This window comes from Anabrus simplex, chromosome 1 (assembly GCF_040414725.1).
Source record: "Anabrus simplex isolate iqAnaSimp1 chromosome 1, ASM4041472v1, whole genome shotgun sequence".
In the NCBI taxonomy this organism is placed as follows: domain Eukaryota; kingdom Metazoa; phylum Arthropoda; class Insecta; order Orthoptera; family Tettigoniidae; genus Anabrus; species Anabrus simplex.
The window spans coordinates 1,691,770,427-1,691,795,332 of NC_090265.1; the positions used below are offsets into that span (position 1 = coordinate 1,691,770,427).

A 24,906-nucleotide genomic window follows, 5' to 3' on the forward strand; every position below is an offset into this window, starting at 1 on the left:
GGGAATCGATTCACGATTAAATACAACATTTTCACCAAAATAAATGCGAATTGCTCTTTGCCTTGCATATTAATGTGTTGTTTTAACGTGAAGTGCGACTAGGCACTAACTCTATTCAGTTGTGAAAAAGGAAAAGGTACAACGTTTCAAATAATGAAGGTATCGTCAAAAGAATGGGCAGGCGTGGAAATGAGAATCCCTATGCCTTTGCACACCCAAAAAGAAGAACAGAGTTGAGGTTCTATAGGAGCCACCCACACAGTGGCAGCCTGTCCATAAGGTCACAGGGTCACGTGCCCTCCTTATCAAAATAAACATTTTATTTTTATTTCTTGATACATTATACACAGGTTGTAAGTTCATACGGAGTGTCACTAGCAGCTACTTCTTAAGTGTGAAATCTAGCTTCAGGATAGATGGTAAATATATCAGCTACCAGTCACCGCACTCATGTGACCGTAGTACAGACGTCTAAAGTACATGGTCTCCAAACTTTGCCGTTAGCTATGTTTATTGGAGAAGTTTGCTGTAATAAGAGAGGTCTGCTCACAACCAAACTGTGGCCGAGAAGGGTGGCTGATACGTAGTTCTCTGGAAAAAATGATGATGATGCTTGTTGTTTAAAGGGGCCTAACATCTAGGTCATCGGCCCCTACTCTGGAAAAAAAATACACAGTCCACTGACTTGTATTTCAGAATGTGTCATTGTTGAAATTAATTATGATCATACCAATAGCCACTGCGGAAATAGAAAGGTGTTTCTCTGCATAAAATAGAATAAAGGCATTCCAGGAAAATGCAGTGATAAGTGAGGGTTTAAATACACTGGCTATGTTCTTGTAGAAAAGAGAATGAAAAATCTTAATCACAACTAAATATGTATTTACACATGCAAGTAAAAAGTTAATCATGTCGGGACACATCTAGGTGGCGGTGGTGGTGGTGGTGGTGATTGTTTTGAGAAGAAGTACAACTAGGCAATCAACCTCTATACAACACTAATCAGAGGAATCCGACACTTCGAACAATGAAGATATCGGCCAAAGAAAGACAAGGGCCACGAAGGGCGTGAAAATAAAAGACACCCTAGGCCTGATACCTAATACCGTGGGGTCCAAAAAGAATAAGAGTTGGCCAAGGGAGTTTGGATAGGATAGATGAAAGTGAGAAGCCTGGCACTAGTAAGTGGAAGCAATGCCTGGACTCACCTGAGGCCACAATGGTCGCCAACCCACGCTCCCAAGTTAAGAGCCATGCAGCCCCCTTTAGTCGCCTCTTACGACAGGCAGGGGATACCGTGGGTGTTATTCTATCGCCCCCACCCGCAGGGGGTAGACATCTAGGCTTACCTTATAACTAAGTAATGCTTATATGTCACATCCACCCTTCTTTCTCATGATATCGCTAATCTCTCGATGTCTTGCTTACTAGAATCTAAAAAAAATTCTGCAAGAACATACCCAGTGCATTTTCGACACGTAAGTGGAATCAATGCCAGACTCAGCTTTGGATTCCGTGTTCGTCAACCTACGTGGATAAGGTAAGGCACCTTGGGAATTCGCCTCTTTTAGGCGCCTTTTACAAAAGACAATGGTGTATTCTAAGCCACTACCCACAGTGGGATATACTGTACATGAGAGATGAAGCGTGTTCACGCGCCAACACAGTGCTTTATTTCAAAAGTTGTTACACCATTAGAAACCACTTCCTTCTCCACTGGTGTCTTTCATTACGTAGACGCGATATAGTCTGGTGTACTCCTCCATGAAGATGAATGTCAGAACAGTGTGAGGGCCCAGCCGGGCGTAGTATGGAGTGAAACCCTTCCACAGAGCCAGGACTCCCTCCTGGGCAACCACTTTACCTATGACGTCCACCATACCACTATACTCGGACCGACCATCCACTATTTTCATGTTCTGCATTCTGAAAAGAACAATCTGATTAGTGCAATACTTCATTTTTGAGCACTGTACTGAACTACACTAGGGCCTATGAGAGCTGAAATCTCACGTTTAGCGCTAGCAGCGAATAAATCTTGACTAACGCTGCTCGAAAATGATCTGTTTCCATGGCAACGATCCCATTGATGATATCTCCACGTGGATTGGGTTGCTCTCAGTCACTTTTATGATGTCAACTAGCTGTAGTACCCGGCGTTACCCGGATAGTTTTTGAATGTTTACCTTTAATATTTGTATTACCAGTTAAGTGTGAAGTGAATGATTATAGAATTCTTTTTGAGATATTGTTTTTACGGCCTATTATGTAGTTGTAGAGTTATTTAGATGTATATGATTTCTGTTTAATTATAGAGTAAACACTAATCTCGGTCATTTTATACTATTTGGGCTACTTTTAAGCCCTTCTCAGCTCCTGCCTCAATTGACGCTGAACGCGGACTTAAACGGTATCCAGAGTGTCACAGTTCGTATCAGCGACACATAAACAATGGATTTCGACATTAATATCGGTTATTTTCCTCATTTTTGCACGTCAGCCCCTCTCATTTCCCAACACCAGCGGGGGCTAGGTGTATCCGACCCCCACAGTAATGTTTTCTATATAGTAAGTCATGTGTATACCAAGTTTGATTGAGAGGTATGCTAGAACATACGCACATACGTACTTAACTCTGTCCCTTTGGACATTTTCTTTTCTTTGCCAGTTCTCACCTGCCTGCCGATTAGGACTGAACTTTATCTTAAACGGCATCCAGAGTGTCACAGTTCATCTCAGCGAGCCCGAAAACTATGAATTAGACACAAATATCGGTCGTTCTCGGTTAATTTTTACATTTCGCCCCTACTTTAGAGGCTAGGAGTCTCTTACCCCTAAGGTATTTTTTTTCAGGGCGTAGGTCCAATATGCACATAAACGTAAATTATCTCGGCCATTTTCGAAATTTTGTTTTTCACTTATTCTCACCGCTATGCGAAAGGAGGCAGAAACTGGACTTCTAAAAGAACATGGAGAGTTACTATTCATCTCAGTGACCCCGAAAAGAATGGATTCGACACTATTTTCGATTATTTCGACACCCTCGTAGGTGTGCAAGGTTGTCATACCTCCACGCAGTTTGTCTCCTGATAATAAGTCACAAGTGACCAAGTTCGTTTGAAATCGCTCGTTTGATTGCTTAATGTGCTTGTTTTCTGAATATTAATTTTGTTTTTCGTTAGTTTAGGAGTAGATAATTTACAATTTTCCTAGTTTTATTCTTGAAATGTACCGTTAACAAGCAGCGTTAAATAATACAAATACCAATGTGAGTGCGCCTTCTATTATCTATTATGACATAACTTCCTTATGACTGGCTGATGGGTATAACTTGTTATATGTTAAACATAATGTTGATGTAATGATCAGCTGCGGATGATTTTGATTATGATATGCCATATTTATCGGCAATGACGTGATCTGTTTTAAATGATGAATTTATTAGCACGAGCTTAGGAATGGGTCAAAGTTTGTTGAATTTCATTATACCTAACGTTCAAGTTTTATTAAACACTCAGGATGATAAAGGATGGTACCGTGCAGGCAACTACGGCAATGAAGCCCACCTTTTAGTTACTGCTTTCGCCGCTCAAATGTTAGACTCCAACTCTCGTGGACCCAAGTACAACAATTTGTTTAATGTCAAACACGGGTCTGAAAACCAACATTAAAATACAGTAGTATCTATTTGTATAAATAAAACTATTTACAGTTTTCTCATTATATTTCAAACTTTTGCCTGACATTTCGTCTTTATCTCGGATGAGGAATACAGTGTGTCCCAGGAGGAATGGTCAATATTCAGAGATGTGAAAGGGACGATTACTTGAAGCAAAAAGCTTCATATGGATATACGCCCTATTCCGAATGGTTTTTCGAGATAGAACATATTTAATGTACATTTGTTTTTGGCCGAGTGGCGCGCACGTATGTGTCTTGCCCACCGAACTTCTTTGACGTTATATTTTAGCCCAACCTACTGCGTTGCTTTCAACCTCTTTGCTCGGGATGCCTTTCTGCCATTAAACCAGTTCCTTGAACGCGTGGTTGTGAGTGAAGTAGTATGAGGGATTGAGAATGCATCAGAGAGAAGCATCGGTTAACTGTGTTTGTACACGCGCTGGCTAAAATTCAACACATCTACACTAATTAAGAATATGCAGATATGGTGTGTGTTTACGACTTCAGTGACGGTAGTGCTTCTGTTGCTGCTACTGACGAGGAATACCGTTGGCACTTTCCGACACGTCGAATTCTTGATCGTAGAATGTTTACCAGAGTTTTCAGCACATTGCGTGAAACAGGTATTCTTCCAAGTTCCCATTTTTCTTCTGAATGTGTGGTATAATAATTTCGTGTGGCTATGTCTAGCCGGGTGCAGCCCTTGTAAGGCAGATCCTCCGATGAGGGTGGGCGGCATCTGCCATGTGTAGGTAACTGCGTGTTATTGTGGTGGAGGATAGTGTTATGTGTGGTGTTTTAGTTGCAGGGATGTTGGGGACAGCACAAACACCCAGCCCCGAGCCACTGGAAATAACCAATGAAGGTTAAAATCCCCGACCTGGCCGGGAATCGAACCCGGGACCCTCTGAACCGAAGGCCAGTACGCTGGCCATTCAGCCAACGAGTCGGACTGAATGTTCTACCGCACCATATCATTTTATGGTACGTTTACTTTTTCTGATATCTTCACGTTCCTAGCGAACTCTAGTATCTATGAACTATTACCCTTTCCCATCATATTGTGTCGTTACCACTATGTAATCCTTCTGTATTCCGACAGATGGCGTCTTATACGATAGGATAGGTCAAAGCATTTCTTTTGCCCCGTCTTGTTGGATTATCTTTCTGATGGATGTTTTGAGATCTTTCGACTTGAGAAGATGGAAGGATCCGATTTTCAAGTTGCCTTTATGGCTTATAAAAGATATTTTAAGAAATCCAAGACGTCTGTGTTCACATCTCAGCCTTTTGTGTATGCTATTTGCTTATGTAGTCGAGGTATTTGTTTTTCTTCAATCTTCTTTTAGTTGGGTTAGAAAGGCTTCCCTCATTACGTGTTTTTCTGATTTATTCGTGTGTTAACCTTGATTTTCTTTTACTGATCTACTATGTTTATTTCGAGGATAGAAGGTAACGCGGATTCATGTGTGTGTGTGTATGAGATTGTTTGCTGTGTGCGACCGAGACCTTTTACCCATGTTGCTTCATTAACATTCCGCTTGAGGTCATGTCGTATTATTTTATCGCGTGTTCTGTATAATTCATGGCCATTTCATAGATCTGGTATGAATTCAATCTAACTACGCGATTTGCCTGCCTCTGTGTGTGTTGGTGTTGGAGACACTCCGTCTCTTTTAATGGACCACTTTCTGGTTCATACTGTCTGAGCTCGAGAGCGGTTGTTTATTATGTGCTGTATCGTCAACGCTCTTGTACGTCCCTTTATTTGCGACAACCTAACCTCTTGGTCTCTGTGTGTGCGTGCGTGGTTCTGACGTTTGATTCGTGATACCTTTTATGCTTAATTTACCTGTTTATTGCTCGTTTCTCATCGCCGTCATTGGCTTTCTTTACTTATTTTCTAGTTTAATATGTTTTATTCCTTGAGGGTTGCCTTTCCATATTTTCTTGTTGTGTTGCGTGAAACCATGGTAACCGCCCCTTTTACTTTTTCTCACTGGTTGAATTTTAAGAGCTCGGTGCACCCTTTTATGCTCTTTTGACTTAATGTTATTGTATTCTCGGGGGATGTGACTTTCATTGTTGAGAGTCTTGATGCCTTGTCGGTGGAATCGAATGAGAGTACGTTATAATGTGAGGCTATTACTCTCTAATCTTATGACTGCCTTGACCTGACGTGCTATAAAGAAATGTTTTGTACCGTCTAAACTCATACGCTTCAGCTAATTTATATAGATGTCATATCTTTATGCTAAACTTTGCTTCACGTCCTTTACGAAGGTAAGCGTTTGTGAAAGTATTATTACCATTGAGTCTGGTGTATTTTAATCACGGGCCACATATTATTTACATTGCCCATTTGATTTTTGGCCCCCTTGTTTTACTTATACTATTTTCTTTTGATTTTCTTCACATAATAAATTTAAGTTCTTACCCTTATCACTGTTATGTTTTTATTTCTTTGTGTCTCTTACATGTTTCTTTTATCTGTAAGAGGCCCGAGTCCAGTTCCTGGCAGTTTTCTTTTCGCTAGTTTTGACCAAGTCCACTGCACTGGGTCTTCATCGTATCCTTAGTGTCAGTTCAATGTGTAGTTCAACAACCTGTGCATGAACAGCAACACTTTGTTGCAATGGTGCAGCGTAGTCCTGCTACCAGCACACGGCGACTTTCTGCACGTGTCAATGTCCCACGAATTATGGCGAACATTACATGCGGGAAACTTGTACCGATTTCAAAACGTCAAAGAGCTTGGGTGGGTAAGACACATACGTGCGCGCCACTAGCCCAAAAACAAGTGTACATTAAATGTACTATATCTCGGTAACTATTCGAAATAGGGCATATGTCCATACGAAGTGTTTTGCTTCAAGTAATCGTTCCTTTCACATCTCTGATTATTGACCATTCCTCCTGGGACACCCTGTATAAAGGTTGGAAGTAGTTTCAGTTCGCTGTCTGGCTGGCTGGTTGTTTTTGTGAACAACACGCAAAAATGGCCAGCCAATATTTTGTAAAATTTCTCCGGCAATATTAGCTATATTAAAAAAGCTGTGCGTTGTTTAAAATATAACTTCCAAAATACAGTATTTTACGCACAATTACATTACGAATAATAATAATGCCTGTTGTACAGCCACAACAATTTCCTATGATTTTCCCTTCAATTCAACACTTAAGAAACGTTCTCAAAACTTGTCAAAGATTGTTCAACACTGTTGAAGGTTTGACAAGATTTGAATAGATTTGGCAAGGGTCGATTACATTTCGTTTTAACATGGAGGAAAGGCAAACAGTAGTTGCGGTTCTTGAAATATCAGTGGGATAATATTCTTAAAAGGAAGAGAAACGCACAATGAACCACAATTTCGTATCGTATCATCTGTTTACCCTCCGGGGTTGGCTTTTCCCTCGGACTCTGCGAAGGATCCCACCTCTACCGCCTCAAGGGCAGTGTCCTGGAGCTTCAGACTCTGGGTCGGGGGATATAACTGGGGAGGATGAGCAGTACCTCGCCCAGGCGGCCTCACCTGCCATGCTGAACAGGGACCTGGGTGGGGGATAGGAAGATTGGAAGGGATAGACAAGGAAAAGGGAAGGAAGCGGCCGTGGCCTTAAGTTAGGTACCATCCCGGCATTTGCTTGGAAGAGAAGCGGGGAAACCACGGTAAACCACTTGCGAAGAAATTGTAGACCTCATGGACAGATGCACACTGACCTGCGTCGTGCTGTGCCATGGTGGTGTTATGCGTGTATTTGTGGAATTACCATGACGATTTAACAATATTTCAATGCCATCGATGTTCTGCGTTAATGGACTTGGCACTAAAATTTCTTTCTTTCTTTCTTTCGTTCTTTCTTTCTTAATCCGTTTACCCTCCAGGGTTGGTTTTTCCCTCGGACTCAGCAAGGGATTCCACTTCTACCACAGCCTTGCCTATCTGTCCAAACTTGGACATTCAAGTCTCACATAATTGTGATGTCTTCTTTCCTTTGCTCCTCTAGACCTACAAGGAACTGAACCTTTTCAACTGCAGGACAGCCTGCCTGTGGGACATATAGTTGGAGAAAGGTATGGACAATTTCATTTTAATGATTCTGTCACTCATATAACTGATGCCCGCCTGCACATCAACATCTTTGTGGTGAACGAAAGCAACTCCATTTCTAGCTTCATTAGAAATCCCACTCCAGTAGGATTACAATATATAACCATTTCGTGAGATTTTCTTTCCAGAACCTTTCCATTTCGTCTTAATCACGGGCAGTGTCCTGGAGCATGAGACTTCGGGTTGGGAGATACAACTGGGGAGGAGGACCAATACCCGGGCCAGGTACTGGAGCAGGCAGTGGTATGTTGATAAACAGGGTAAAAAGTCAGGTTGTGAGTTTCACAAATAGGAAAAGTCCTGTCAGTTTTAATTACTGCGTTGATGGGGTGAAAGTTCCTTTTGGGGATCATTGTAGGTATCTGGGTGTTAATATACTGAAAGATCTTCATTGGGGTAATCACATAAATGGGATTGTAAATAAAGGGTACATATCTCTGCACATGGTTATGAGGGTGTTTAGGGGTTGTAGTAAGGATGTAAAGGAGAGGGCACATAAGTCTCTGGTAAGACCCCAACTAGAGTATGGTTCCAGTGTATGGGACCCTCACCAGGATTACCTGATTCAAGAACTGGAAAAAATCCAAAGAAAAGCAGCTCGATTTGTTCTGGGTGATTTCCGACAAAAGAGTAGCGTTACAAAAATGTTGCAAAGTTTGGGTTGGGAAGAATTGAGAGAAAGAAGAAGAGCTGCGCGACTAAGTGGTATGTTCCGAGCTGTCAGCGGAGAGATGGCGTGGAATGACATTAGTAGACGAATAAGTTTGAGTGGCGTTTATGAAAGTAGGAAAGGTCACAATATGAAGATAAAGTTGGAATTCAAGAGGACAAACTGGGGAAAATATTCATTTATAGGAAGGGGAGTTAGGGAATGGAATAACTTACCAAGGGAGACGTTCAATAAATTTCCAATTTCTTTGAAATCATTTCGGAAAAGGCTAGGAAAGCAACATATAGGGAATCTGCCACCTGGGCGACTGCCCTAAATGCAGATCAGTATTCATTCATTCAGCAAAACGCTGCTGCCTTTCAGATGTGGCAGGGGACCGACAAAGGCTAAGGGAGATTATCCCGACAGAAAATCCTCTATAGTGGTAGAGGGCGGCGAATCAGTAACTTCCCTCCCAGCCACCACAGCACAGCGCGACGATCCCTGAGTCCAGTTAGTGGGGGCCGTGGACAGTATGGCCGTGACTTGTACGTTCCTTCGAAGAATTTCTTTGCTCGCTGTCGGAGGCAGACCTTCACATGCCCTGATGAAGGCTGAAGGCCAATACAATTTGGCAGAGCTCGGCTTTGCTAAATAAATACATGTAAGTGGCTTTAATCCAGTGTGCATATTTATGTCTTTATTTTAATACAATGAGCCTCGAAAACCTACGCTCGTTAATCAGAAATATAGTTGAACTATTACTGAAGGAGGAGCAACACGATTTCAGGAAGAACCGAAGCTCTACAGACCTGATATTTGCCGTCAGAATGCTAACAGAGAAGCACTTGGGAATATGGGGAAAGAACTTAGTGATGGTTTATATGGACCCTGCGGCAGTGTGCCTAGAGAGATAATCTGGGAATGTCTTCAAGGTATAGGTGTGCCAAACTTCCTGATCAATAAAGTAAAGATACTCTATCAAAAGTACTTAAGCTGTGTCCAACTAATTGGTGGAAGATCAGATTTGATTGAAACCAAAAGAGGAGTCCAGCAGGGAAGTGTCTTGTCACTACTCCTGTTCATCAATGAACATTGCAAAAAAGCCTAACATTCTAATATATACAGTTGATGTTCTGATCCGGGTAGAAAATGAAGCTAAAGTACAGGAGAAACTAAATGTCTGGAATGGCAAGTTTAAATAATATGGACTAACCATCAGCAAAACAAAAACTCTTAAAATGGCTATCAACAGGAAAGGCACAGATTCAAACAATTTCCTGGAGGGAACTCTATTGCAGTCTGTTTCTAACTTCAAATACCTTGGAAGTATCAATTCAAAAGATAACACAGTAAATCAAGAAATAGGCTAATTAAATAGGACTCAGAAAGCTTCTCAATTTTATTTTCAAGGGAGAAATTCTACTCTGGGATGATCATGAAATACCCCAGAAAACGAAACTGACCATGTTTTATACCTTCTTCATTCCAATTCTCACATACGGACTCGAAACCTGTACCCTGCATAACAAGGCAAGTACGTAGGTGGATCAAAAGGTTAGTTGCAGAGAAAGGGACAGACACTGCCCACACGTCTGTTAGGCAGGTCGCTGTGGTGTCTCGTCTATACTAGTAATAACGGAAGTTGTGTTTGGCATTTCTCAGAAGGAGGTCCGTTTACTACCTGCCGGGGCGGGATAAAGGGAGTGGCAGTATGGTTGCCATGGAAACGAGGGTGGGGTGACTGCGGTTGCCATGGAGATAAAACTTCTGGGCAGCTCGTCTTGCTGGAAGTTGCCAAACCTCTCACTTCACTTGTGAGTTAGATATTGTCGCAAGCAGTTCAGTGTGAGTGGCATTCTATTTTTGTTTTGTGACCAATAGTAAGTTTCTAATTGTATTTTAAATACTATTTACGTACGTACGTACAATCATTGTATTTTAATTTATAATTCGAGTACGATAAAACGCGCCAGGTTCTCTACCGCTGGGTGGTGTGGAAAAGAATACACATGATTTATGACACCCCCGTCCTCCCCTCGCACCTTTTCCCCCTTGAACTCACTTTTTCTTATTCGTTTTACGTCCTGTACTTACGCCAATAAGGTGTACAGAGACAAAGTATAGGACAAAGGGCATGTTGAAGGATTTGTCAGGCTATAGGTACCACCCCTGTTAAAGTATAATCTTGCTATTGTTCTGTAGCACTTTCAAATACCACCGGACTGAGCCAGGATCAAACCTGCTAAATTGGGATCAGAAGGCCAGCGCTCTACTGTCTGAGCTTATCAGGCCGGTTCCTGTTAAAAATAACGTAACATGAGACTAAGTCAGTCACAGTCACAGCAAAATTTGTCCCATTTCCGATCACTCCCATTACAGTGGAAAACAAGAATGTGAAGAAAGACCAGTTCATGTCACAGCGATCAGAATGAAGGAGGGAATAAGTGAGCCGGAAGCGAGGGGTAAGAGAATGTAGAAAAGAATGCTGGAATGTGGCAACATCGTGAAATGGCACGTGCAATGCTCCTCCCTCCAACCTTACCTGTCATACGCCAACTTTAGTTAAGTCCAGTATAGTATTGCGCGAATAGCGGCCAAATGCAATGGCGCGTCAACTGGACGTTCACTCCAAATATGAGGTGCGTGGGCCAAAAGGAAGAATTGCACGGACATTCATCGTGAAATTAGTGCTGTGTATGGGGAGCGGGCCATTTCCCGGCAAGGTATCGTAAAGTGGTGTCAGCAATTCGAAGCCGGACGCACGGATATCACGGACAACCATCGCGAGGGCAGGCCCGCAACGTCCAGGACCGCGAATCGTGTAGTTTCAAAAACCCCTATCTCCAATTTTCACGAAAATGGAGATAAAGATTGATTTGATTTTGCTGTGGGCATGTCCACCGCTGTATACTATTAGTACGTATCAAAACCCGCTCTAACAGTTCGAAATACAATGTCAAAGTACGGGGTTATTTTCATATTCCGCCATCTCCAACGCCTTGCGCTCGGCGATAAATAACATAACCCGCCATCTCCGCCGGCCAATAGGAAGGCAATACGTAACCATGTGTTAGGCGCGTGAGGAGCTCTTGGCGCGACATTGAGGAAGCATTTGTGTTGACACAGTGTCGTGTATTGTCTATTACTAATGGATTTACCTCATAAATGTATTGAGAAGTGTAGCCCTGGCAAGGGTAGGAAGAAATTACGTAACGAACAGCAGTGGAAATACAAGGAAGCAAAAATATCAAGGTATGTTTTCTTATAGTAACATTATGTTATTACGTTCCTCTCTTGTGAGCATAATTGTAGAACTGTATCAGAAACTGCACTTTTAGAATAAGCTTTAGAAAACATGTATTGCTGCATGAAGTCGGCGCGCGGTGTTGTGCCGGATCGGTCGTTCTCCTGTCACAAAAATGGCCGCAGTTCGAATCTCGGCCAGTGCACGTTCGATTCCTGAAAGCCCGTACCATTGTGGCTTTGTGCAGCTTCTGATATTACATTCTATGGTCACGTTGAGAAGCGAACTTCCCTTTCATTTTCGATGCAGGCCATTCATAAATACCTATGATATTTTAGTAAACATACATATTCTCGTAAGTGAAAAGGGTGTTTATTACACAGGTACTCGTCGGCTGGACCTCCTGTCACACCAATGTGCGGCCATAAATCCAAGGCCTGCTAGTGCGGAGATATTTCTTCGTTGGATGTGAAGAAGTTTCACTCGGTATTCTACTCTACAGCATCAAAACTGCAGCAGGATAGTTTCATTATCAAGCATGTTCCTTGCATACCAGTGGCTAGACGCAGGCCGGGTAACAGTATCAGGTCCGGAAAAGCTCACACATTCAAGTACACTATTCGGAAACGGAATGGAACGATGGCACCAGTTTGCCGAGAAGCATTTATGGGAGCTTTCCTATTGAAGAAGGACAGAATTCAAGGGGTACTAAAGCGTCATTTTGAATCTGGGGGAATGCCTGTGGAGAGAAGAGGGGGGGACAGAAGAAGCTATGCCAGTAAACCAAAACGTGAGCCCATCTGTAAATTTATTGAATCGTTTCGTGCTAAAGAGCCGCACTACTGCCGTACCAAGTCAGCAGCACGTATGTACCTGCCATGTGAATTAAATATCAAAGAAATGTGGAGACAATAAAATACCACTGTTGAAGCTGAATTGCAGGCAAAGCACGCCTTCTTCAGGAAGATCTTGAATCGTAACTATACAGTAATATTGGTTTCGGAAGTCCGAAGACTGATGATTGCTCAACTTGCTCACAACTAGACGAGGAACTAAAAAATTGCACATCAGAACATGCAAAAGTTGCCCTGCAGACCAAGAAATGAGTCCACAAGTTAAAATACAGTGTATTCTATGAATATTTAAGAGAAGAATATGAGTCTATTCAGTCTGTTTCCTTTGATTGTCAGAAGAACATGCTATTGCCCAAGCTAAATGACCAAAGTGCTTACTTCAGCAGGCAAATAAATGTGTACAACTTCACTGTAGTGTTTGGAAGCTCTAAGACGTCACTGACGCACGAAAATGTGATGATCTATTCATGGAAGGAAGCTGACTTTCGTAGAGGTGCAAATGTAATTGCAAGTTGTTTGTTTCATGCTCTCAACAGCATTGATCTGTCACAAAAAAAAACTGTACGCCTATTTGCAGATGGATGCGGCGGACAAAATAAAAACAGTATTCTTGTGGGTATGGTTAGTAAGTGGCTTCTATATGCACCAGTGAATATGAAAGAAGTTGAAATTTACTTTCCTGTAGTTGGTCATTCGTTTTTACCACCCGACAGGGTGTTTGCACGTATAGAGAAAGTTGTTCGAAAAAGAGAAGTTATCCTTAAGCCAGAGGTATACAACAATATTTTCAGTGGACATGGGAAGCTTCTCCAGCCTGGTTGTGAAGTACCAATATTTGACTGGAAGACTGCTGTTCGACATGTTTTGAAACCTGTCGGCTCGTGGCATTTTCAGTTCAGTCCTGCGAAAAGAATTTGTCTAAAAAGGAAGAAAAGCAATATATTGGTACAAGGGGAAGTTGCTTACCGTTGCACATTTGGCCAGCCAAAGAGTGTGTTAAAGAGAGGCAAAACCTTTTCTGGACGGGTTCCACAGTTAATCGAAAAAGGCAATGTTCCATTAAACAATGCAAAAGTGAAGGATGTGTGCAGATTGGTTGAGAAACATTATGGGGCTAGATGGAGGGAGCTTGCAGATCTCCAGTTTTATGTTTCGCTGGAAACACGACAGGCTGAACATCGTTGCAGTATGACAGAAGAGTAAGAGGAAGAAGAATACTGTGAACCAAGAGATGATTCCGTATCCTTGTTGTATTAGATTGCAATAATATGATTATGTTTTTATTCTTCAGAGACAAAACCATTCCATCTCAATGAACATTTAAACATTTAAACATTTTATACTGTATTTCATGTTTTCAATTCGTTTTCCATCTCAGTGTGCTACATAGATGTTAGTAAGTGAAGTAAACAAAGTTTCTTTGAGCATTAGACAGTAAGAGTATGTTTGCAATATCCATGTTTACTTTCAAACCCCGCCATGTCCACCTGTGACTTTCAAAACCCCCTATGTTCTAGATAAATATTGCCCTAGTACAAAAATGTAGAGATGAAATTGCATACATTTTGTGTATTTTGTTCAATATGAGCTAATTAAAGCAAAAGTAAAGAAAATGTTAAAAAGGAGTGTAAAATGCAGTCATGGCAGTTTTTTGCCCTTCCTGAAAAATTTATTTTCTTGGAGATAGGGTTTTTTGAAACTACACGACTCCGTACAAAGGTCAACAGTGAGAATGCGATCATTAGACAGAACCGGGGCATTAAACTGAGAGAAATCGCGACGCAGCTGAACATGTCGATTGGCAGTGTGTTCGCCATTGTTCACGAGGACCTTGGATATCGTAAGCTGTGTCAAAGATGGGTCCCACGTCTTCTCACCGATGAGCACAAGGGACAACGTTTCCAATCCTCCCTGGCAAATTTGCAACGCTATGCCGCAGACGGCAACGGGTTTCTGCGGCGAATCGTCACAGGCGACGAAACGTGGGTCCACCACTTCACCCCCGAAACGAAGCGAACATCAGTGGAATGGGTACACCCCTCATCACCACAACGAAAGAAGGCCAAGGTTCAACCTTCAGCCGGTAAGGTTATGGCGACAGTGTTCTTTGACATGGAGGGTTTGCTGCACGTGGAATTCATGCCGAAAGGAACGATGATCAACGCGGCGTCGTATTGTTAAACGTTGCACCGGCTGCGTAAAGCGATTAAAGAGAAGCGCCGGGGGAAACTGAGCGCCGGTGTGATTTTGTTGCACGATAATGCAACACCTCACAAGGCCCGCCAAACGAGAGAACTGCTGCAGCGTTTCAAGTGGGAGGTCTGGCAACATCCACCCTACAGTCCCGACCTAGCACCATGTGACTTTCATCTGTTCGGTAAGCTCAAAACGGAGCTCGGTGGTCGACGTTTCCAGGTCGATGAGGAGGTGAAGGCCGCTGTCTCCGAGTGGTTGCAGAAGGCTGGAGGAAATTTCTATGCATCCGGCATCGACAAGTTGGTTGTGCGTTCGCAGAAATATTTGGAGTCTCTTGGAAACTATATGTAAAAGTGACGTTACAGTGTATGTCGTTATAGTCGTATTGCTGTTGTACAGGTGGTGTAATAAATGGCCATAACTGGGAAGTGCAACTTATTTTCTGATCTGCCCTCGTAGTAAAATCCAGTCAACAAAAATGAAATTCATCCGAACAATGAACCAAAAGGAAGACTCAGACTACAATCGTTTGGGCATGTTTTGAGGATGGACGGAACAAGAACAGCAAGGAGTTTCTGTGACAGAGAAGTGAAAGGGGAGAGGCCAGTTGGGTGACCAAGGAATAGATGGAAAGACACACTGAAATGCCAAGTGGGAGGACATAGAGGAACTGAAACTATACTTTGACAGGAATAAGTGGCGTTTGCTTGTACACCACACCCGGGAAAATGGAGCTGTGAAATGATGATTGATGATGATAATGATGATGATGATGACGATGGAAATATTTTATCGTTATAGAGGATTATCGTTGTATGGATAATCGTTGTATGGAGATTTAATTGTACTTGTCTGTAAAATGTAGCCCTCTATGGATATTTTCAAGTTACAGTTTAGATAGGGTATAAAATAATCTTAAAATGAGAAAACCCGTGTTTTGAGATTAATCCGCCTGATCATGATCAAAATAAACTGTTAATTCACGTCCATAATCTTATTAAGTTAATAAAATACCCTTTACAGTATACATAATTTGTATGGACGGTTTAGGAATTTTTATCGTTTTAATAATAATAATAATAATAATAATAATAATAATAATAATAATAATAATGATAATAATAATAATAATAATAATCTTAATAATCATAATAATCGTAATAATGTCCTCCTCCATGGCTAAGTGGTTAGCGTGCTGGCCATTGGCCACAGAGATCCCGGGTTCGATTCCCGGCAGGGTCGGGAATTTTAACCACAACTGGTTAATTCCCCTGGCACGGGAATGGGTGTATGTGTCGTCTTCATCGTCATTTCATCCTCAGCATGACGCGCAGGTCGCCTACGGGAGTCAAATAAAAAGACCTGCACCTGGCGAGCCGAAGTCCTCGGACACATCCCGGCACTAAAAGCCATACGCCATTTCATTTTCATCGTAATAATAATCGTATGGCCTCAGCTAGCGTGTGTATACATTCCAATTTGACGACATCTGGTTGTCTGCTCGTTAATTTCGACGTGCCGTTTTACTCTAGGTCTACTAGATGTCAGAATAAACCGAATCTCTCTTGGGCGTCTATGGCTGAATCATTTTGTCGGGTAAACACCAAATGTGTCATCAGAGCTCTTTTACATGCCGACTTCGTACGACATGGAGTGTGGAACAGACCTTCTCGCCCTTCAAAAATCTGACTACCTCTGTCGGATTTGAACTCGCTGTCTTGGGATCCGAAGGCCGACACTTTACTACTGATCCACAGAAGCAGCTATAGTTTTAGTGAAAGCGTGGGAATTGCTTGAATATTCCATTGGGAAAAAGAAGTGTTTTAACAGGCAGACGCCCGGAAGGTCCTTGAAAAACGTCGCACATTAAAAGGAAAATAACTGCTGTCGCCTGCAGGGAAATCCCATAAGGCTAAATTCCATAAACTCAGAAGAATACTTCCGTTCGAAATAGCTAATTAAAATGTTATATTTTAAATGAAATCGCTAGCAGCAATGAGTGGGGAAGAGAAGATGAACCCAATGCTGTTTGCTTGTGGTGCGTTGGTCATCATCATCATCATCATCATCATGAATTCCTTCCAGTGAGCCGGGTAGGATGTTTGAGAACAATGTGCCTCCATTTGTTACGGTCTTGGTATGCTTCTCTCTTTAGAGCATCTCATGTTCTCCTCTCTTCTCTAATCTGGCCTAACTACGCTTTTCTGAGCCCGGTATTAATCCGACTCGTCTGGCCTAATGATGCTAGAAGCATTGGCTTTGTAATAAAATAACATTGATCAGGAAATGAGTGGTAAGGGGCGGGGGAGGGGGGAGGAAGGGGGGGGGGGGGAAGGACCACCAATGGTGAACGAGGACTCTGAAAGAGTTCAAAAAATCTTGAGTATCGGGTGGTTGTCCCACATATGAGGACCCGTAGTCAAATTTACGAAGAGTTTGTAATAATGATGGTTGATAGGTGTTTTGTATTCTACAGCTAAGATTGCCAGAGGAAATCACATTTTTGCTAGTGGTTCTTCCAACTTCGCATTAAAATATCGAAAGCCGGTTTAAGTAGCTCAGACGGTAGAACGCTTGGCCTTCTGAGCCCAACTTGGCAGGGTCGATGCTGGCTCAGTCGGGTGGTATTTGAAGGTGAACAAATACGACAGCCTCGTGTGTATTTACCGACACGTAAAAGAACTCCTTCGGGACAAAATTTCGGCATTTGGCATCTCCAAAAACCATAAAAATGTACTTAATAGAACGTAAAAATGTAATGTTATTTCATCTTGTGCAAATTGGGAAACCACAGAAATCTATCTTCTGGAGTGCCAACGGTGGGGTTCGAACCCCATCATCTCCCGAATTCAAGCTCACAGATACGTGGGCAGCCAACTAGTTGCCGGTATCTGTATGTACTGCAGATATCCGAGCTGATAAAACAATGCCAGGCCTCTCTTACCGGGTCTTGGCGATGTCTATGGGCAAGGAAGCCACAGTCGACAGGAAGCCGGACATCATGCTGGCCAAGAAGTGACATAATATGTTGTCGTCCACTACCTTCATCTTGATGAGTTGTTCTTTGACCGTCGAGTAGGTGGAGAGCTGGACAGCGTTCACTACCATGGCGCGCCCAATTGTGGGTAAAACACCCGTCCACATAGCCAGAACACCTTCTTCCCGAACGATTCGAATTAAGGCGTCAAACACGTGGCGATAATTGCGCCGTTCACTGGGGGGAAGTCGACCATCTGAAGTCATTCGAATCATAGCCACCTGCAATGAAACGAATCTATGTCAGTCTCAGTCTTTGGTAACTTGTCTGACCTGATACATATTTTGCCTTATCTGAAAATCTGTTCTGTCAGATATATTTGCCTTTGCGGGCGAGTATTTGCAGTACACAATGTCCTTTGGTATGGGCTAGAACAAATTTGTTATTTTCATTGATCTGGCATAGTTTCATCATTGACTTTGACAAGACGAAAATGACGGTGGTGTGATGAGTATTAAAAAAACCTGAATTATGTTATTACTGGCAAATACTGACTGCCTTTATTCATATTTATTTACAGACCTTCAATGTATTCTCCCTCGGGCACTGTGCAACGGTTCCAGCGTTCAGTCCACTATTCAAAACACTCCCGAAAGCCCTTCTTGGATAGTCTGTTAAGTATGCCCGAAACTGTATTGTTCAACTCCTAATCACTATGACTATGACGACCCCGAAGCTCTTTGACTGTAGGAAATAGGTGGAAAGCACACGGTGCTAGGTCCAGCGAATAAAGTGGGTGTGGTATCATTTCAAAGCCCAATGCGGTAATTGTTTCTGGAGTCTACATGATGCAATGAGAAGGCGCATTGTCCTGATGAAGGAGCCATTCGTTTGAGCAAGTGTAGGTCGTTTAGCAGCAATTATCCTCTTGAGAGGCCCTATCAGAACTTCACAATAATAATCAGCAGTACCAATATGTTGTTACTTTACCACGTGATAGTATACGATGCCTTGCTGATCAAGAAGGACGAGATGTGTGTGAACCTTCCTGCACTTACTTCAAACTTGGTCTTCTTGGGTGCTGGACTTGAAGGATGTTTACATTAAGCACTTTCCTGTTTTGTCTCTGGGTAGTAATGACGGGACCAGGTCTCAGCACATATGATGACTTTGGCCCAAAAAATCTGGTTCTCGCTAAAGCCTCCCCGTCCTTTGTCGACAAGCCCCCACTTCGCTGCAACTTTGCGATTGCCGAGAACATTGCGTATGATGTTTTCAGTTGACCAATACGAGATATTCATTATTACTGCAACCTTTCCAATAGAATATGAGAATGATAATGTATGTATGGACTATACATTAGTAATTACAAAGGGCACTAGGAAAGTTTTGCAATACGCAAAAGCGGTTGGCTGCACACCTCTGTTATGGTGAGGGATGAAAAGAGGGATGAAAACCGGTCTAGAAAACAGCAAGGCACGACCTTCACACCAGTTGTTACCAAGAAGTGGGATGTCTAGTTAAGATGTCAGTGTGGTCTAAAGGTGAATATCGCGCAATTATATGCTACAATTTTGCTCGTGGATTAACTGTTGACCAGTGCCTGGAGGAAATGACCCCTGTGCTGGGGAAAGACTGCCCACATCGGACAACAATTTTCCGTGGTACAAAGAGTTCCAGAGGGGACGTTTTGGGGTTGAAGACGATCCTCGTTCTGGGCGACCATCTGAATCAGTGACTGAGAAAAACATTGAAGCTTTAAGGAAAATGTTGCAGCAAGAGAGGCGGTTGACATATCGGCAGGTAGAAGAGAACCTCCACATCCCTGCACCAGCTATCCATTCAATTTTACACGACCATCTCCATGTTAGAAAGGTTTGTTCCCTTTGCGTGCCTCATTCATTTTCAGAGGAACAAAGGGCACATCGAGTGAAATGGTGCCGAGAAATCTTAGAACAGTATGAAAATGGGACTTCGCGTAACGTCAATAGCATCGTTACAGGTGACGAAACTTGGCTTTATTATTACGACGTCCCAGCAAAATCCCAGAACAAGTTTTGGCTGTTTGAAGATGAGGGTACTCCTGTGATGTGCGAAAGTCAAGGTCAGTGAAGAAAAGGATGATTGTAGTATTCTTCACTAAGGAGGGCATCCTGACTCGGGTTGTGCTAGAAACACAAAGGACAGTTACTGCGAAGTGGTGCAGTGAGACTTGTCTGCCTCAGGTCATCCAGGCTCTCAAGCAGCCCGTCCAAGGTCACGGCTCAGCATTTGGCTCTTGCATCACGACAATGCTCCAGCACATCGTGCTAATGTAACAATAGATTTCCTTCCCAGATCAGGGTTGACTGTGCTTGATCACCGTCTATACAGTCCTGATCTTGCCCCATCTGACTTCGCACTCTTCCCAGAAGTGTAAATGAAGCTGAAAGGGCGGCGTTTTACACCCGACGAGGAGCTTCTGCCAGCATGGGATCAAGAGTGTGAAAATGTAACCGAAGAAAAGTGGCAGAGTTGGCTCAGTGACTGGTTTCGACGTATGGAGAAGTGTATTGAGTGTGGTGGATATTATTTTGAAAAAGCCTAAGGCGTTCACTCACATTGCAAAACATTCCTAGTGCCCTTTGTATTTTCAGGAAAAAATAATCCATGTATTCTTTCTTTCTCTTTCTTTCTTTCTTTCTTTCTTTCTTTCTTAATCTGTTTACCCTCCAGGATCGGTTATTCCCTCGGACTCAGCGAGGAAGCACACCCACCGCCTCAAAGGCAATATCCTGGAGCGTGAGACGGTGCGTCGGCGAATACAACTGGGGATGAGGACCGGGACATCGCCTAGGAAGCCTCACCTGCTATGCTGAACAGGGGCCTTGTTGGGGGATGTGGAGAGTTGAAGGGATAGACAAGGCAGAGGGAAGGAAGCGGCCGTGGCCTTAAGTTAGGTACCATCCCGGCATTTGCCTGGAGGAGAAGTGGGAAACCACGAAAAATCACTTCTAGAATGGCTGAGGTGGAAATCGAACCCACCTCTATTCAGTTGACCTCCCGAGGCTGAGTGGACTCCGTTCCAGCCCTCGTACCACTTTTCAGATTTCGTGGCAGAGCCGTGAATCGAACCCGCGCCTCCGGGGGTGGCAGCTAATCACGCTAACTACTACACCACAGAGGCAGACTGTCGAAAATTACCCAGAAACAATCTTGCTGCTTTCCTTAGAATTTTTTCCAGTTCTCGTATCAAGTAGTCCTGGGTGAGTGTCCCATACACTGAAACCATACTCTAACTGCGGTCTTGCCAGAGATTTAAATGCCCTCTCCTTTACATCCTTACTACAGCCTCTAAATAATCTCATAACCATGTGAAGAGATCTGTGCCCTTCCTTTACAACCTCGTTAGTATGATTACCCCAATGAAGATCATTCCTGATATTAACATGTAAGTACTTACAGTGATACCCACGAAGTACTATCATCCCTTCAACATGCTAATTAAAAATTAGAGGACTTTCCCTTATGGTCAAATTTACAACTTGACTTTTCACCCCGTTTACCATCACCACGTGAATATTGTCACCTCATCTGCAACTGTTACATCGAATATTGGACATCTCCGAACGGGAAGCACTTATTATTATTATTATTATTATTATTATTATTATTATTATTATTATTATTATTATTATTATTATTATTATTATTATTATTATTATTATTATTACTGGGTTCCCATGGTTTACATAAGAATAAGAAGCGCATGGGGTGAATAGGTGGACCAGGAATTAACTAGAGCATAAGTTAACACAATAAATTTTGAAATGTTATTTCTTTCCTTTTTTAATTTAAAATTTGATAAATAGAAGATATGAGTAAACACTAGCAATCTTATACCGAGCTCTTCAGCTCCAACAACATAGTAGACTTAGAAATCTGAATATAAGGTACAAAACTTGAGAAAATTAATAAATGGTAAATTACACAGAAAAGAGCTGAATATTGCTCTTGGCAGGTACAAGATTTACAAGAGCACGATTCGCTCCTATCCTTCACACAACAGGGGGGTCTGCGCTCTAACTATATCATCGCAGAGGCATCAGTTTCTAATTGCGCATTTCCAACCTATCGGTTGCTCTTGATTAAAGAATATAGAAATGGTAGACCCCAGGTGGGCTTGTCTATTGCTCAACAATTTATAACTTTCTGTCCCTCAAGGGACTTGACACCAGACTCAAATCTAGATTTACAGAAACATATTTGCCCATACTAATTGGCCTTAATGGGAAAAGAAAAGGTTGGTTATAACCGGCCATAAACAAAATGCAAGGAGGTGAAACACCTCCATTCCTTCTAGAAATCCCCCTGTGGATGGGGGCAGTAGAATAACACCCACGGTACCCCCTGCCTGTCGTAAGAGGCGACTAATAGGGGCCCCAGGGGCTCTGAACTTTGGAGCGTGGGTTGGCGACCACGGGGCCCTCAGCTGAGTCCACAGGCTGCCAACGATGTGGGAGGCCCTGGATACCATCTGCCACAGCATTTGCCGCACCATATGTGAATCGGGTCACCTGTTGGTGCACAGCATTAGCAATGACCTCTTGTGTTGCAAACCGCCTACCAGGTAGTGGTTCCTTAATCTTTCGAATGAGATCAAAGTCACAGGGCGAAATGTCGGGAGAGTATGGTGGGTGCTCCAATTCTTCCCATCCCCAACGTCGCATTAGCTGCCCTACACACTCTGCTTTATATGCTTTTGCATTGTTGTGCAGGATTATTGCAATGCCCACAAGATCCGGACGTTTCTCCCGAACGCCACGTCGTACCTGTCGCACCAGGAAGTCCCTCTAGTACTGAGCGATTACTGCTCTGCCATATGGAACAAAGTGGCAAACAATGACACCCCTGACGACCACTGGGGAAGGATTCTGATGGACCTTCTGTCAACTTGGTGATCCAGCATGTCACCACTCCGCGGACTGACATTTCAGTTCTGGTTCGTATGCAAAATTCATCGATGTCGATTATTCGTGACAAGAACTGATCGCCGTCCTGTTGCCAGCGTGCAAGGTGGTCGGAGCATATTGCATCGCGCACCCACCTTTGAACTTCCGTCAGTGCATGCGGTACCCACCTCGATGTGATTTTGCGCAGCTGCAGGTCATTACGGAATATCCTGTGGACCGTGCGTTTCTCGATGCAACTTGCCCTCTCTAACTCCACTAGCGTCCATCGTCTGTCTTTATCCAGGAGCTGCTCGATGACGGCACGTGCCACGTCGGTCCGCACACTAACAGGTCGTCCCGAACGTTGCTCATCACTGGTTGACACACGTCCTTGCTGAAAATTTGCTACCCACCGTGCTACTGTACGGTATGGTAGGGCATTATTTCCAACGGCTCCCACTAATTCACTGTGACATTCCATCGCATTTTTCCCTCGGAGAACGGCTATTTTGATGCAAGCGCGCTGCTCAACACGGGTTACTTCCATCACGCACGACACTCACCAACTGACTGATTTCACAGCCCTTGCTGCGCTACTACCAGCTATAACAGAGCCATCTGTTGTTCTTCATACCCACCATGCCTGCAGAACTTCCACACGACACAATATACGTTTGTGATCCGTTCACATATCTACAAGAAAAAAATAGTTGCGATGACTTTTGTCCCAATCCTCGTATTATTATTATTATTATTATTATTATTATTATTATTATTATTATTATTATTATTATTTGAGGATGGTTGTACTTCCTCTTAAAACAATAACCACCACCATCACCATTATTATTATTATTATTATTATTATTATTATTATTATTATTATTATTCCATTAGGATTCACACATTTTAATGCATTTTGTTTTATAATTTCAGAATTAGTTTCAGTGTTGCTATTTTAAGTGATATCCTAAATGAACAAAGCCAATAAATTAATAAGATGTAAGATCAATTAATTAATCAATGCCATTATTTCTCGTCCATTTTTTTTATTTCATCAACTGCCATTTGATGGTTATTATTCTATGATGTGTTACACTTCTTTATCTTCTCATTACACTTTCATTTTCGGAAGGGTGGGACCCTCACCAGGATTACCTGATTCAAGAACTGGAAAAAATCCAAAGAAAAGCAGCTCGATTTGTTCTGGGCGATTTCCGACAAAAGAGTAGCGTTACAAAAATGTTGCAATGTTTGGGTTGGGAAGAATTGAGAGAAAGAAGAAGAGCTGCTCGACTAAGTGGTATGTTCCGGGCTGTCAGCGGAGAGATGGCGTGGAATGACATTAGTAGACGAATAAGTTTGAATGGCGTTTATAAAAGTAGGAAAGATCACAATTTGAAGATAAAGTTGGAATTCAAGAGGACAAACTGAGGCAAATATTCATTTATAGGAAGGGGAGTTAGGGATTGGAATAACTTACCAAGAGAGATGTTCAATAAATTTCCAATTTCTTTGAAATCATTTAGGAAAAGGCTAGGAAAACAACAAATAGGGAATCTGCCACCTGGGCGATTGCCCTAAATTCAGATCAGTATTGATTGATTGATTGATTGATTGATTGAAGCAGAAACCTATCTTGAAGCTTTGTTATACAAGCACAGCCGTATTTGGGGATGGTGTGAAGCAGAATCACGAAAGTTCCTGTATTTCTGTGCGGATGTATCCATACAATTGGAGATTTTTGACGAAAGTGCAGTTTGAAAAGTGAATATCTATAGTTTATTCCTGCAGACAACAACCTATTTTCGTGCTCCATGTAAACTTTCAGCCGGACTTCCCAAAGTGCAACAACTCGCTTCAATGATTGGAAGCACGGAAATCAACGGTTAACGAAAGATGAATTCCCACCCTAATCGCGATTAAGGGTTAATATTTAAAAGACCGGGTAGTGAACTGTGCCGAGTTGACAGTGCTAAGAACAGGCGCGGCTCCGAAAGACGATCTGCAGAGCCGCAGAACCACCAAAATCAAAGATATGATACACAGCAAACAGCAATCCCTTCACACTGAGTGTTTTTATCGAGCCAAAAATCGATACCCATTCAGATACTGGTGATCTGGCGACCTAGTTAGGATCTGTGAGCGATAGAACATCAGGTTGAAAGCATGAGAGAACGCAGTTATCTACATCTTTCTCAGATAGGTGGCTAAGAGTCGCCCATAAAGTTCTGTATGAACTGCACACCTTGCAGCATG

The 24,906-nt window shown here is 42.6% G+C and overlaps 1 protein-coding gene across 1 annotated transcript in view; it reads right to left on the reverse strand.

Annotated features, from left to right (window-relative positions):
* Positions 1–1,694: 1,694 nt before the first annotated feature.
* LOC137498780 (mitochondrial 2-oxoglutarate/malate carrier protein-like) overlaps positions 1,695–24,906 on the reverse strand; it is a 51,313-nt gene continuing 28,101 nt past the window's right edge. The window contains exons 4-5 of the mRNA XM_068226524.1: positions 17,684–17,997; positions 1,695–1,926 (exon numbers count right to left, since the gene is read on the reverse strand). Of these exons, the coding sequence (XP_068082625.1) occupies positions 1,695–1,926; positions 17,684–17,997 (546 nt within the window). The remainder of the gene's footprint in view (positions 1,927–17,683; positions 17,998–24,906) is intronic.